The 15,507-nt window shown below is 39.3% G+C and overlaps 1 protein-coding gene across 1 annotated transcript in view; it reads right to left on the reverse strand.

Moving 5' to 3' along the window:
- Positions 1-3,068: 3,068 nt before the first annotated feature.
- gpc1.L (glypican 1 L homeolog) overlaps positions 3,069-15,507 on the reverse strand; it is a 48,788-nt gene continuing 36,349 nt past the window's right edge. Inside the window, exons 4-9 of the mRNA XM_018263912.2 lie at positions 11,295-11,460; positions 11,047-11,177; positions 9,639-9,758; positions 6,916-7,049; positions 5,626-5,801; positions 3,069-3,668 (exon numbers count right to left, since the gene is read on the reverse strand). Of these exons, the coding sequence (XP_018119401.1) occupies positions 3,454-3,668; positions 5,626-5,801; positions 6,916-7,049; positions 9,639-9,758; positions 11,047-11,177; positions 11,295-11,460 (942 nt within the window). The 3' untranslated portion in view covers positions 3,069-3,453. The remainder of the gene's footprint in view (positions 3,669-5,625; positions 5,802-6,915; positions 7,050-9,638; positions 9,759-11,046; positions 11,178-11,294; positions 11,461-15,507) is intronic.

Here is a 15,507-nt window from a genome sequence, read left to right on the forward strand (position 1 = left end):
TTATCAAACCTAGAAAGATTCTATTAACACTTATATACACTGGAAACAATCAAGTTACAATTGACAGTACAAGAATGATTAAATTGGGATTAGAATCACCAGAAGATTTTTGACCATTTTTTTTACAGAGTGTAGTTCATCCAGACATGAAAAAAAATCCCATTCCTTTCCCGATAGCTACATTCAGTTCCACTGTTACATCACATTTCATGGATAACATTCCAAAATTAATAGACCGACTGGAACATGCAAGTAAATACTGTGATGGAAGATGATTAAGAATTTATAATATATCATTTCATGGGTGTCCGAGCCTTTAACAGCATCGCTACACTTCTCCTGGCACCCAAGTGTTAGAACATATGCATATGAGTAGGTTTTGAGAATATAGGGATCCTTACAATTTGGCAGAAGAAACTGGAACCAAAAATATAAATATAGGGGGAACATAAGTAGAGTTTAAAGGGGACCTGTCACCTACACATAAAAAGCTGTATAGTAAAAGTAATTTGCAAATACAACATGAAACCAAAATTCTTTTTTTCGTTAAAGCATCCATACTTATAAAGGTGTTTAAAGGGATCCTATCATCGGAAAACATGTTTTTTTTCAAAACACATCAGTTAATAGTGCTACTCCAGCAGAATTCTGCACTGAAATCCATTTCTCAAAAGAGCAAACAGATTCTTTTATATTCAACTTTGAAATCTGACATTGGGCTAGACATTTTGTCAATTTCTCAGCTGCCCCTGGTCATGTGACTTGTGCCTTCACTTTAGGAGAGAAATGCTTTCTGGCAGGCTGCTGTTTTTCCCTCTCAATGTAACTGAATGTGTCTCAGTGGGACATGGGTTTTTACTATTGAGATCTCCCAGGCAGCTGTTATCTTGTGTTAGGGAGCTGTTATCTGGTTACCTTCCCACTGTTCTTTTGTTTGGCTGCTGGGGGGGAGGGGGGTGATATCACTCCAACTTGCAGTACAGCAGTAAAGAGTGATTGAAGTTTATCAGAGCACAAGTCACATGACTTGGGGCAGCTGGGAAATTTACAATATGTCTAGCCCCATGTCAGATTTAAAAATTGAATATAAAAAAATTTGTTTGCTCTTTTGAGAAATGGATTTCAGTGCAGAATTCTGCTGGAGCAGCACTATTAACTGATTCTTTTTGAAAAAAAATGTTTTTCCCATGACATTATCCCTTTAAATATCAGAGGTGTCAATCAAATATTACCAGCCTAAGGCATAGAGGCGGAGCAGTCAATTACTTTCACTTCCATTCAGCACTTCCTAGATGTCACTGCCCTTCTCACATTCCTCTCCTACCTAATGCTCTATAATTGTGTCAGGCACTGTGTATTAGTGCATTAGGTTCCCCATTCTGGTCTATACACAAGATTTTTAGGTGATACACAACTTGTCTTAATAACATTGTCCACAAAGGGCCTCATGCCTGTGTGCTATGATTGTGTAACTCCAAGACTGAAGGAAACACATTTTAAATAGTAAATGTAGTATATTATATTCTGCTCAACTAACATAATAGAAAATAACTTATTTCTTAGGGGGACAGGTCCCTTTTAAGTCGGGGGGTTAAGTGGGATTATTTCCTTTTTTGTCAGTAACATCATTATAGTGAGGAGTGGCCATTATGATAGAACCCACCAAATTATAGCAGATGGTTGATAAAACAAATACAGATACAAAATTCTTCCTCAACACTTTTACACTTTTTATCTCTAACTCAGGATGGATTTGCACCCTCCTTACGTGGTTGTTTGGTAACAGTTTAATATGTACTATGAGAAGTGTCAGGAGTACCAAATTATAAAATATCCGCAAAAGATTACGAAAACGCTTAGCAGTAAAATGCAGAGTGTTAAAGAATAATACAAACAACATACAGTATGAGAAACTTGAAAGTACAGTCATTTTCACCCAATATAAACATGCACAGCTTCCCCTTCTCTCTAAACCTAAACGTCTTGTTGGATCCAGATCTGCAAAGTCAAAATATATCATTTTTATTTTGTTTTGCAGCTTTAAAGCCCAATCTCTCAATGAGTGGTTCCCACTAACCTTATGTCTGAATAACAGCAGACAAGATGGTTGGAAGGAGGCCAGAACTGGACAATAATCAATACAAATCTGGCCGGACAATTCATCTGCCTTTTCATTGTCTGACCCTACCAGACCAGATTTCATTTAAAAGGGGTCGTTCACTTTTAAGTTAACTTTTAGTATTCTGTAGAATGGCCAATTCTTAGCAACGTTTTCAACTGGTCTTCATTTTTAGTTTTTTAAATTATTTGCCCCCTTCTTCTGCTTCTTTTCTGCTTTCAAATGGGGGTCCCTGACCCGGTAGCTAAAAAAAGTATTGCTCTGTGAGGTACCAATTTTGTTATTATTGTTATCTTTTGCTTATGTTTCTATTCAGGCCCTCTCCTATTCATCTTCCAGTCTGTCATTCAAGACAAGACAGATCTTAGCAATAGTAATTCCAACCTGGAAAGCAAAAGATACCCCCACTGTTGCAGATTGTCTCAGAATATCTATGTCTATATGACATGAATTTAAAGGTGGACTAACCCATCAAATACAGACTTGGAGGGTGGCAGAAAAGGATGTCAAATAAAAAAGAAGGACCAGTTGCAACGTTGCTTACATTATATTGGTCAACAAGATACTGAAAGTAAATTTCAAGGTGAACTCTAACCAAATAATATTGCACCTAGAATTTAATTTGCATTATTTTATCCAGACTCCGCTCTTCATACATGGTAAAGAGACTGGACCTTGTCACATACTGTAGTACCTACCAAGCCAATGCTTACTATGGTTTGATTTAAAAGGGTGACAGTACCATTTTTACCAGATTTAGTAGCACCGTCCTTACCCCTTCCTAATCAGCAACACAAGGCAGCCCATACAAGTCCATCAGGGGTGGGGGAAAGTCCTAGAGTCTGAAAAGATATGGCTGCTAGACTAAAAGTACAATGCGGAGGTGTGGATCCAAAGTGACTTCAGTTTGCACAGTGTTTCACTGTACACAATAAAACTCCCAGTGCAGTAAATAACAAAAGGGTCCTTTATATAGAAACAGAAAGAAAATTGCATAAATGGCTGCAGCAGTGCGACTCTAGGAGCTGTACGTCTCTGAACTAATAAATATTTCTTGGAAGTTATTTCATCTTTAAAAAAAAAAAAGATATGTAATTAGTGTGATTCCCATCACTTGTAACAATAGTAACCTATAAACCATCTGTATTGGCAAATAAAATGCACTCGGATACAAAAGAAACTAGAGGTACAGAGGCAGGCTGAGACTGCAGAAGAGCACAGTGTTATAGTGACCCAGATGCCCGCACGCGCTTCCGCTTCCAAAATCTGGACGTTGTCAAGTTTATTTTGGGCAAACACAAGAGCATTCCCTTTATTATGACAATTGATATCAGTTACCATCTGGTGCACTGTGCAACAAGTAGAGCCACAAGACATATGATTAGGTCCCAGGAATAGAGGTGGGTGCCCGTCCCTGACGCCCCAGGGTTAGGCTGGTTCAGAACTACGTGTGTTGCCGTCTGAATTATGACAGTGTCTCCAGAGAGCTTTCTACCACATATGTCCTCGTTGCAGCCATCGCCACTTCCAGAGCCGCTGATGTCATCACCTGGATAGGGACAATAATGAATTCATTACTGGAACGAGTTTTAAAGTTGATTGCAGACAGAATAAAGGTGGAATGTATAGTCATATAATACACAAAAGCCATGAATATCTTGTAAATTATATTCTTATAAACGGTGAGTTCTGATGTCATCAGTTATAAACGGTGAGTTCTGATGTCATTTCTGTCACATGACTCACTGAAACGTGTGTATTATAATAAATAAAGTACCCCCAGTTGCAAAATATGAGGATATTATAAGTTACCTCGGAGTTCCATGACCTTTATAAAAACACTCGGCCTTCGGCCTCGTGTTTTTATATGGTCATGGAACTCCTTGGTCTCGTGTTTTTATATGGTCATGGAACTCCTTGGTAACTTATAATATCCTTATATTTTACAAGAGGGGGTACTTTATTCACTATATGTGGCACCAAACGCTGTCACCTTAGGGCCCACCACCTCACCCATGGAGGCCCCCAACCCCATTGCAAACCCTCCTCCACACCACGCAGCGTACATCTTTAAATCACCTCAATCCAATCACCAGCCCTCAGACCTGGAAAGCCAGTGAGCGTGGGGAAGTTTTGTCTACTTCAAGTAAACTCACATTAAAAAAAAACATAATTGTTTACTTATTTATGAAAAATTCAGAATATAAAATACCTGAAATTGTGGAAAAAACTTGAATTTGTCAGTTAACAAGCTAAAAAAAGCATTTGAAAAAAACCTCAAATTGAAAAAATTGCTTAAAGGGATACTGTCATGGGAAAAAAATTTTTTTTCAAAATGAAACAGTTAATAGTGCTACTCCAGCAGAATTCTGCACTGAAATCCATTTTTCAAAAGAGCAAACTGATTTTTTTTATATTCAATTTTGAAATCTGACATGGGGCTAGACATATTGTCAATTTCCCAGCTGCCCCAAGTCATGTGACTTGTGCTCTGATAAACTTCAATCACTCTTTACTGCTGTACTGCAAATTGGAGTGATATCACCCCTCCCTTTTTCCCCCCAGCAGCCAAACAAAAGAACAATGGGAAGGTAACCAGATAACAGCTCCCTAACACAAGATAACAGCTGCCTGGTAGATCTAAGAACAACACTCAATAGTAAAAACCCATGTCCCACTGAGACACATTCAGTTACATTGAGAAGGAAAAACAGCAGCCTGCCAGAAAGCATTTCTCTCCTAACGTGCAGGCACAAGTCACATGACCAGGAGCAGCTGGGAAATTGACAATATGTCTAGCCCCATGTCAGATTTCAAAATTGAATATAAAAAAATCTGTTTGCTCTTTTGAGAAATGGATTTCAGTGCAGAATTCTGCTGGAGTAGCACTATTAACTGATGCATTTTGAAAAAAACATGTTTTCCGATGACAGGATCCCTTTAAATTTTGCCTAACAACGCCCATTAACTTCTACATGAACTCAGCAGCCTTTAGATGGCGAATTTTTCAATCCAAGTTTGTTTTGTGCGTAATAAACCACTAAAATTCAAGTTTTTGAACTCTAATTTAAATTTGTGAGTTTTAGCTAAAAAAAACTCAAAGTGTGGCACAAATTTCAATTCAAAACTTTGATAAATAACCCCGTAGGCTGATGGCTTTCGACAAAAACCATGTTGGATTATCCAGCGCAGATCACAATGTCAAGAAACAACAGGGACATCTGCCATTGACTTATACATGACCTCGATAGGTTTGAGATGGAGTATTTTCAGATTTGGATTTTTAGCAGTTTTGGGGTATAATAAATTACTAGAAATTCGAGTTTTTATTTTTCCAAGCAAAATTCGAATTCTCCCCTTAAAAACTTCAACCAGATAAACTCGAGGGTCCCTAAAACTCATGAATGACGCAGAGCCCCGCTAAACATGTAATCCAATGGTTACATCCTATTACCAAACACATAGAGGGATGTGGCCAGATCAGAACAAGCCATAAATCTACTTACTGGTGTCTTGAAAATCCACATCGTTGCCATTGTATGCATTTCTCAGGCGACTTGTCATGATCTTCAGCTGCATTATTTGTTGTCGAATGGTCATATCGGGCTTTGTAATGTCAACATCAACCTCTGGGTTGTTAATCTGATTGGCCAAACCACTACCCATGGGTTCAGGCATATACCTAAAACAGGGCAAAACATCACCGTTACAATTCCCTTTAAAAGTTTCCAATTTGTTCGTTTTAAATGAAGAGATAGCGGGAGCTGTGCAATTCACACAATCCAGTTTGCAACCGAGGAGCAGTTAGGAACAGAAGTTACAATGTTCTGCTATAGGAATTGTCATGGAGGGTAAAGGTTTTCAGAAGTAACATGGGTCTATTGCCCATAGCAACTTGTCATATGAATGTGCCTCTATTTCAGGGTCTCCCCTGGAATTCTCAGGTTCATGTGCAAAAACAGGCATGGGTGGACTACCGATTTATAGGGATACCCAAAAGCTGCATTAGCCTATTATCCAATGCTCAGGACCTGAGGTATTCCAGAAAGAGGGTCTCTTGGTAATCTGGATCTCCATACCTTAAATCTGCTGAAAAATAATTTAACATTAACGGTTCATGTTTACCTTAACTTTAGTATGTTATAGAATGGCTAATTCTAAGCAACTTTTCAACTGGCCTTCATTTTGTCTTTTTATAGTTTTTTTAATATTTGCTTTCTTCTTCTTCTGACTCTTTCCAGCTTTCAAATGGGGGTCACTGACCCCATCTAAAAAACGAACGTTCTGTAAGGCTACAAATGTATTGTTATTGCTGCACATTCCAGTCTCTTATTCAAATCAATAGGGTAATTTGGACTCTAGTTAACAGATTGCTGAAATTACAAACTGGAGAGCTGCTGAATAAAAAAGCAAAATAACTCTATAAAAATGATAACCAATTGCAAATTGTCTCTGAATATCACACTCTAAAACCTACTTAATGTTAATTTAAAGGTGAACAGTCCCTTTAAATAAACCCAATAGGCATGTCTTGCCTCCAATAAGGATTGATTATATCTTAGATGGGATAAAGTACAAGGTCCTGTGTTATAAGTACAGAGAAAAATGAAATAATTTCAAAACACTCTAATTATTTCCTTAAAATGGAGTCTATGGGAGATGGCATTCCTGTACTTCAGAACTTTCCTGGATAACAGAACCCATACCTGTACTATGATAAACATCAGTATGATTATGGTTTATAACGTGTGGTAGTAAATCAAGACTAATGCCACTGCAGCCCCCAGATCTCTTACCTGCCCTTAGTTATTCCATTCCAGCACTTGTCTTCGTTTCCAGGGCCAGCAGTCACCTTTTCTGTGCAGAATAAACTTGGTAGAGTAACCCAGTAATCTTGAATATCACTCAGTATTCCTTTCACATCTGAAATCTAACAACAAAACAAACAGTATTATGCACAGAAGTTTATTTCTATTGTTATAAGATCCCACTGTAAAATATATAGATATTACAAGTCATCATGGAGAACCTTGACCATAGCAAAGTACAAGCTCATAAGCTGAGTGCTTCAATACATGGGACTCTAAGGTGACTTCTAATATCTTCATATGTTACAACAGAGGAGACAAAACTAAAGCACCAATTACAAGTGATGATATCATCATGGATATATATTATACAGATGTTTAGTATTATCTTATTTAAGAACATTGCAGACAGCAGTTCCAACTATGGTTAGGGATATTAGAATGAAAGAACAGGAGTTCATTAGTACAAGGAAGGTGATATGTGTGTAAAGGAACAATCATGACTGCAGTTAGCAAACAGACCAGCAGACCAGTAGCCTAAATATAGAGATAAAAGACCCAATGACTGTGCTGAGGATGCAGGGGATAGAGGGCCCAACAAGGTCCAACACTTGTTATACTAAGGGGAGCACTGGCCAATCATGGGTCAGTTAAGTACAGAGGGATGTGACTGTATTTGTTTCCTCTAAGAAATAGGAAAACTTAATGTATTATGCATTATATTGGGGGTCTGCAACCTTTTTTTTTTTTTACCCTGGATCCACATTCAGATGTAAAAAGAGTTGAGGAGCAACACAAGCATAAAATGTGCTATGTAAGTGCTGTGATTGGCCATTTGGTAGCCCCTGTGTGGACCGGCAGCCTATAGGAGGCTCTGAAAACTTTAGTACACACTTATAAGTACCTGCTTTGAGGTCACTGGGAGCTACATCCATGGGGTTGGTGAGCAGAATGTTGCTCGAGAGCCACTGGTTGGTGATCAATGCACTATATATTGGTGGGATCACATAACAAATGGTGTAAAATTTTAACTGGTATGTCAATGAATAATTTGTATTTTTTAATTCAATAACTGGGCCCACTTTAATTTATGTTAGAGTGCTATACAGCAAATACTGGTGGAATTCAATGGCTTGGGTAGTGCAACAGAACTAGGGTTGGCTGCTACAACTGGTTAATGTAACTGTTATTAATAGTTCAGAAGGATCATAGAGTCACAGAGGCTGGTATATCTTCCCAGAAAAGCATAGTCACATGGTAATAATGTTGCTCCTCCATCCATACACAGATGATCTAGGAGAGTGGTTGGCCATTGAGAAGTCTTCTTTATTCCAACCTCCTGTGCAATCAATACCTTAGTCATTTTACCATAGCTTCTGTAAGAAGGGCTTTGGTACTTAATTTAGGTGAGCAGAGGTTTAGAACAATATATATCCCTCAAGTGCAGATAACTTGTATATAGATGTTGTCTCTTAGTTTGCTGTTTGCTGGGGTATTGACATTTCAGTGTATAAGAGCCTCCCATGGGCAATTTAATTAATTATCCGACATATGACACTATTGGCTAAATTTTCAATTTGATAAGAAAACTTTTTCTCGTAATTCAATTCCAGATTTTCCCATAGAGACAGATGCTATTCATTGAGAAAAACAACTTTATTCACTATTTATCACATGAAAACTCTATTGAAGGCTATGGCAAAAAAAGTATTAAAAAAGTTTTTGTCCTCAGATTGAATCTCACCCATAAGTGTTCACAGGATAAACCATAAAAATAATGTTTTCTAATGGAATTGAATCTAGCCCTATATTTGGGATTTATTGAATCCCAGTCTATGACCATCATTTATTTTAAGTAGAATGGGCCACTCTTGGAAAGGTTGATACAATTATGCAGATTGCTTATGCACAAGCAGCAGGCAGACACAATATGGATTATGGATATGGATTATGGCTTACACACTCAAGGTGAATAGCCCCATGACCCTTCCTTCTCATTTCTAATGGCAGGCGTTCCTGCAATGCCAGCTTCCTTATGTGCCCTTGATTCTAGACATGACTAGGTTTGTTGCTGTCCCATTTCTAATGTAACAACCTTACTGTCAGACCAACAATAAAGGGCTCCTCTGATTTATTGTTTTGATATAATGGGCTGTTTCCCCCATATCAATATTTATACAGCAAATCAATTTCAGAATAAATGGACAGGGCCGTGCTGTTATCAGGCAGCGATGTGCAATGAATTCATTATCTCCTTGGCAGAATGACTGACAGAAGGCTGTCTGAAGAGTTACTGGACCATGAGATGTGCAGGGCAGGGAAGTCTCCCTAATGTTGTCTTGTTGATCTTTTTTTTATTGATTTCCCTGTGTGAACAGTAGGGATCCAGTTGTGCTGCTAGGAACATAAGGCAGGTCCTGCTTATCTGGGTCTCCCTATGGATGCAGCTTTTCTACAGTGGGGGTTCCAGAGGACTGAATGCCAGCACTAAAGCCCCCAAACTATTTTTAAGTGTTAGGCCCCCTGCCCTTTCCCACCTGCATCAACCCAAGAGCTGCACTATGCTACATGTTTTACATTCTGAATTTATTGCAGATTATACTGCTGGAAAAGCTGCCTGTACCATCACAATACCAAAAAAAAAAGCCTTCCCACATCGCTCCCCTAACACGAACACATTAAAGAAAAACAGCAGGAGATTCAGCACAAACCAGGTTGTCCATTGTGGCAACAGCAGATTTTTCTTCCTGAGTAGCCTTGCCTTTCCGTCTCCTCTCCTCAGATTTGGAACCTTTGTTGGTCTTTTTTGGATTCCCGCAGACTTTAAATACCTGGTGGGAGACAATTCATCGCTCAGCTACATACAGAAATGAACATGGCCTTTTTCTAAATGAACTATCATTAAGTGACCCCCATTTGAAAGCTGGAAAGGGCCAGAAGAAGTCAAATAATTCAAAAAATATAAAAAAAGAAATAAAAAAAAAGAAATAATCAAGGCGAACTGAAAAGTTGCTTACAATAAGCCATTCTATAACATGCTAAAAGTTAACTTAAAGGAAAACTATACCCCCAAATTGAACATTTAAGCAACAGATAGTTCATATTATATTAAGTGGCATATTAAAGAATCTTACCAAACTGGAATATATATTTAAGTAAATATTGTCCTTTTACATCTCTTGCCTTGAGCCACCATTTCGTGACTCTATCTGTGCTGCCTCAAAGATCACCTGACCAGAAATACTACAACACTAACTGTAACAGGAAGAAGTGAGGAAGCAAAAGACACAACTCTGTCTGTTAATTGGCTCATGTGACCTTACATGTATGGTTTGTTGGTATGTTTGTGAGTACAGTGAATCCTACAATCCCAGGGGGCGGCCCTTATTTTTTAAAATGGTAATTTTCTATTTATGATTACCCAATGGCACATACTACTAGAAAAGTATATTATTATGAAAATGGTTTATTTACATGAAGCAGGATTTTACATATGAGCTGTTTTATGCAATATCTTTTTACAGAGACCTACATTGTTTTGGGGGTATAGTTTTCCTTTAAAGGTGAACCACCTCTTTAACAGTAATCTGTAGGCAAGTACCTGATAATAGAAAGTCTGCAAATCAGAAGTGTCCTACTTTCTAAAGGTTGGACATGCTTTATTTTCAACACTGCTACCCAGTCCTTTGTAGGGGACAACCAAGTGCTCAACATGGGAACACAAAATGATTTTCCAGTAATTTTCTGTCAAACAGAACCTGCAGGTCCTAAACTAGACAGGTAGGTGTGGGTGGGTGAACGTCGTGAGTGGGTGGTAGTGAAGATGATGGGGTCCACTATCATTAGTGATCTCTTAACTGTTACCCTACAGGTCAAAATTCTCAGCACCCACCAAATGCCTCATGAGCTTTTATAGATAGGCCTTTCTCAGATATAAAAGGGGAATGTATGACCTTATCTCAGCCTGTCCAGGCCATGGACCAATCTGCCTTGTAAGGGCTTTACTGTGCCCTCTGGAGGGTATAGTGATACCTCAATCAATATTTCATTTTAGCATATCTCCTGTTTCTTTCCATCATTAGCACAGAGAATCCAAATAAGAATTTGTTGGACTCTTACCTTGTTTGTTAGGAGTTCCTTGTTTTCCTGCATGTGAGTAATTGCCTCCGAAATCTTGGTGTGGATCGCCCCCACAATATTCTCCACATTGGAAGACCCAGTAAACTTGTCAGCCACCAGCAGCAGTGACTCTGCGAAGAAGAAAAGGACAGGCGAATGTGAGGAGAGGCAGTGTGTGCTCAAACTCAAGGGCAGAGTCTAGCTCATTCTGTCATTGAAAGAAGCAAGAGGGTCATGTAGCGCCTCACCAATAAGGTTTCTCCATTCTGAGTCCAGATCTGCCTGGTTGGCCAGACAACCGCGCATGACGTTCCAGCAGTAGTTACCACAAAGCTTTATGCTGGAATGGCCGCGGCAGTGAGGACAGTACATGAGCTTCATGGTGGCACGTGCGCACTCTGTGCTCATGGGAACCTGTGGGAAGACAGACAAACACTGTAGTTTACCAATATTGCTGTTAGAAACTGAAGAAAATCACACTTCCCCTTTAAACAAATTTCATTTTATTGCCAAAATTGTTTCTATAGGCTACATTTTAACAAAACATTAGGCTAGTGATGCTATACCTTATATTTTAGGGTTCTCTTCCAGCCCATGACCACCGCAGCCCTTTAGCAGTGAAAATCTGTGCCTCTGAAGATGCCCCAGTAGTTCCCCATCTTCCTTTAGACTGATTCACTGCACATGCTCTGTGCTGCTGTCACTTACTAGTGTTTAGGGGCTGACTCACAAAACAGTATAAAAGGTTGAACTTGATAGACGTGTCCTACCGGAGTTAATGAATAATTAGCCCTGTAGCATCAGTTTCTATGCCTTTCTGCTAATGTGTTGCTTTCAGATTGACTTGACTTCTCAACAGCAGCCCAGAGCTTACTGAGCATGTGCAGTGCCACTGGCACACAAGAAATCATCCTAGATGGGGAGCTGCTGTGGACAATTTTGAAGGCCTGGATTATTACTGCCAGAACTGCTGAAACTTTGGGCTTGTACAGAGGTAACTACAGTTCAATATATAAAATACAGCACAGTCATAATCATTTTTAGGCTTTACATCTCATTTAAGGGAACACAGACTATTAATATACAATACATTTTAATTTTTAATAACTATATAGCAGAACATAGGCCACCTCTCCTTACTGTAACTCGACAGTCTTAATGTGGATCTAAAAAGAGAAATGGGAGTTGGAAGGTGCCCAGGGCTTGAGGCTGAGCAGGGAGGGTATAGCTGGCTGTTATTCAATGTAGTCAGGGTGAATTAGGGTTGCGGCCTCGTTGTACAATAGCAGGAGGGCCCTGTGACCTGAGGAGACCTTCAACACAGAAGACTAGAAAAACCACAATGTGATGGAACCAGAGTGAAGACAGGGAAAGAGGGGAGAGAAGAAATGTGGCAGACGGTCCAATCTGTAGTACAGGTATGAGAAAGCTGAGAATTACAGGAAGGCCATCTCCCATAGACTCTATTTTCATCAAATAATTCAATTTTTTAAAAAGAATTTTCTTTTTCTCTGTAATAATAAAACAGTAGCTTGTACTTGCTCCCAACTAATATAATTAATCCATGTTGGAGGCAAAACCAGCCTATTAGGTTTATTTATTGTTTAAATGATTTTTAACGAGACTTACGGAAAACCCCAGGTCCTCAGAATTCTGGATAACAGGTCCCATACCTGTTTAGGTTGTATATGCATGGTGGATACATATAGAAAACCAGCCATTTTCTTGAATCCTAATTATTATCACGTTTAACCATTGAGAGATAAGAAAAATACATGGGGCCTCATTACTAAAGAATGACCTTTCCATTCTATTTCTAAGACTATTTTCTATTTCAGTAAAGTTAGCTTCGGGTTACATGCCTGGAAACAGAGCGATAAAAATTCAAATTTCAGAAAATAGGCCCCCCTTGGCTTTGGTACTACTGTCTATTTACTAAAGAACAAATGAGATTCACCAGCAGAGGGCGCTACAAGCCTTCCCTGTGCTGTTAGAGATTCCTAGTTAAGTCTAACTGTTTAGACTCATTTGCAGTGCGGCACGACAGCCTCTGTACATTAGTGTCATTTAGAATGAGGCAGAGATATGAGAGGTGCACTTGGCATGAGTATAGAATGTAATGGAGCAGAGAAATGAAATCTCCTGTCAAGCAGGAGCCTCCCATTCCCATAATCTATTCACTTAGAGTGAAGCTTTTTTTTTGTGAATTATACAGTTTCACAATGGTTCCTCCGGGTACTGGGTTTGAATTGTATCTATTGTTAAAGTTAAACAAGCCTTATGTAATCTGTAATGAACATTTGCCAATGCCAGAGAATAGAAAAAAATACAGTGTATTCCCCTTTAAAGAGACAGTGGATTAAATGAGTACAGTAGAGCGTTTGTGTTATGAAAGCAAAGGCCTGGGGAATTCAGTGGAATACTGAAGATGTATTTTACTGTATCCCCCCCCCCTCTTTTTATCTGCACTGACTCATCTCTCTCTCTCTCTCCGGTGGGTGGAAGCCGTCATTAACTAACCTCCTCTGTCAGGTTCTTGCGACAAACCCCTGTGAAATGTGAGCTCTTCTATCTGCCTGTCTCTCTCTAACAAGTGCTCCCCAGGAGCAACATCATGCTCACTGCACCCCTGCCATAAACAAGCCAAATGTGCCCAGTTGCCATGATCAGAGAAAGCATGGGCTTACAATCATCAAATGGCAAGGTATGGGATCTTTTATCCAGAAACCAGTTATCCAGAAAGCTCCAAATTACAGGAAGGCCATCTCCCAAAGACTCAATTTTAATCAAATAATTCACATTTTTAAAAATGATTTCCTTCTTATTTGTAATGATAAAAACGTACCTAGTACTTGATCCAAACTAAGATATAATTAATCCTTATTGGAGGCAAAACCAACCTATTGGGGTTATTTAAGGTTTAAATAGGTTTATCAGATATAAGGTATGAAGATCCAAATTATGGAAAGATCCCTGAGCATTCTGGATAACAGGTTCCACACCTGTACTGCAAAAAAAGGTACAGGTATGGGGATCTGGGGTTTCCCAGATAAAGGATCTTTCTAATCTGGATCTTCATACCTTAAGGGTAGGGGCAGATGGGCAGATTCAGGGAGACTAATCGCCTCTCCCTGAACTGCCTTCTTCCTGCCTTCCACCTGCTTCAATGAGAAAACGCCAGCGCAATGCACTCGTGGCGAATCGATTTCCGAAATTGCCCGAAGTTGCTTTTGGAAATTGAAGAGCCGAGAGTGCATTGCGCTGGTGTTATCTCATTCAAGCAGGCTGAAGAAGGCAGTTCAAGGGAGATTGTCGCCCCGCGGAAGAGGCGTTTCGTCACCAGGCGACTAAATCTCCCCTAATCTGCCCGTGTGCCCATATCCTAAATCTACTAGACAATCATGTAAACATTAAATAAACCCAATAGGCTGGTTTTGCTTCCAATAAGGATTAATTATATCTTAGTTTGAATCAAGTACAAGCTACTGTTTTATTATTATAGAGAAAAAGGAAATCATTTTTAAAAATGTGGATTATTTGGATAAAATGGGAGACAGCCTTTCCGTGATTCAGAGTTTTCTGGATAACAGGTATGGGTACCTGTATAATACAGTTATTTTTTATGATGCCAACTCGCTGTCCTTGCACCTTATTTCCCCTTGCTGGAAGCAAGGGGAAATCTCCTGGGGTCGGTGGAAGACGGAGAAAGGTTGGGGGTATTTCTGAAAGTTCCTTTGTTTCAGTGAGACATGACCCTGGGCATGGTCCTTTTAACAGGGTGCCATTGTAAATAGGAATATGTTCATATGTGTTCTTCACTGCCAATGTGCCCTATAATAATGATTGGCAGCGGAGGTCAGACATGGGTTAGCATTGTGTTCCTAACAGAGCCCGAGACACAGAGAAGTAGAGCTTGCTGCATATTTCCATGTCTGATCCATCAAACACATTTACACTTTCAACAGCCTTTCCCCCAGAGTGTCAGGGAAATGGCCTATAAACCAACCAATAAAACTGATTCTCCTACAGAATAGAGAGCTGCCAATGACAGTTTCAAGCAATCTGCCAGTCAGTGATGTCAAAAAAGGTACAGTAGGGTAACCTGATGTCCTGAGGAGACTCGATTATATTTCCATGGTAGGGTATACAGATAAAAAGACATGTCCATCAAGTTCAACCCTTCAAATAACCTGTGGCATTTGGTAAAGAGTATGGGGGAAATGTACAGTAACTCTTTTGCTTTCATAGAGGAAGTGCATCACCAGACACCTATATGGCTGCGTCTTATATTTTTGTATAAAACTACAAACTGAAAAGGCATAAAAGCTAGGTTGAGAAAAGTTGATGGTGATGTATAGTCATGTACATGGGATTACAATACATATTTATATGTATTAAGATAAACAATCCAATGTCCTCCACTCCAGCAGGCAGCCTCAACCAGCCCCTGCTTCATTTTTT

Source organism: Xenopus laevis, chromosome 5L (genome assembly GCF_017654675.1).
Source record: "Xenopus laevis strain J_2021 chromosome 5L, Xenopus_laevis_v10.1, whole genome shotgun sequence".
Classification (NCBI taxonomy): Eukaryota; Metazoa; Chordata; class Amphibia; order Anura; family Pipidae; genus Xenopus; species Xenopus laevis.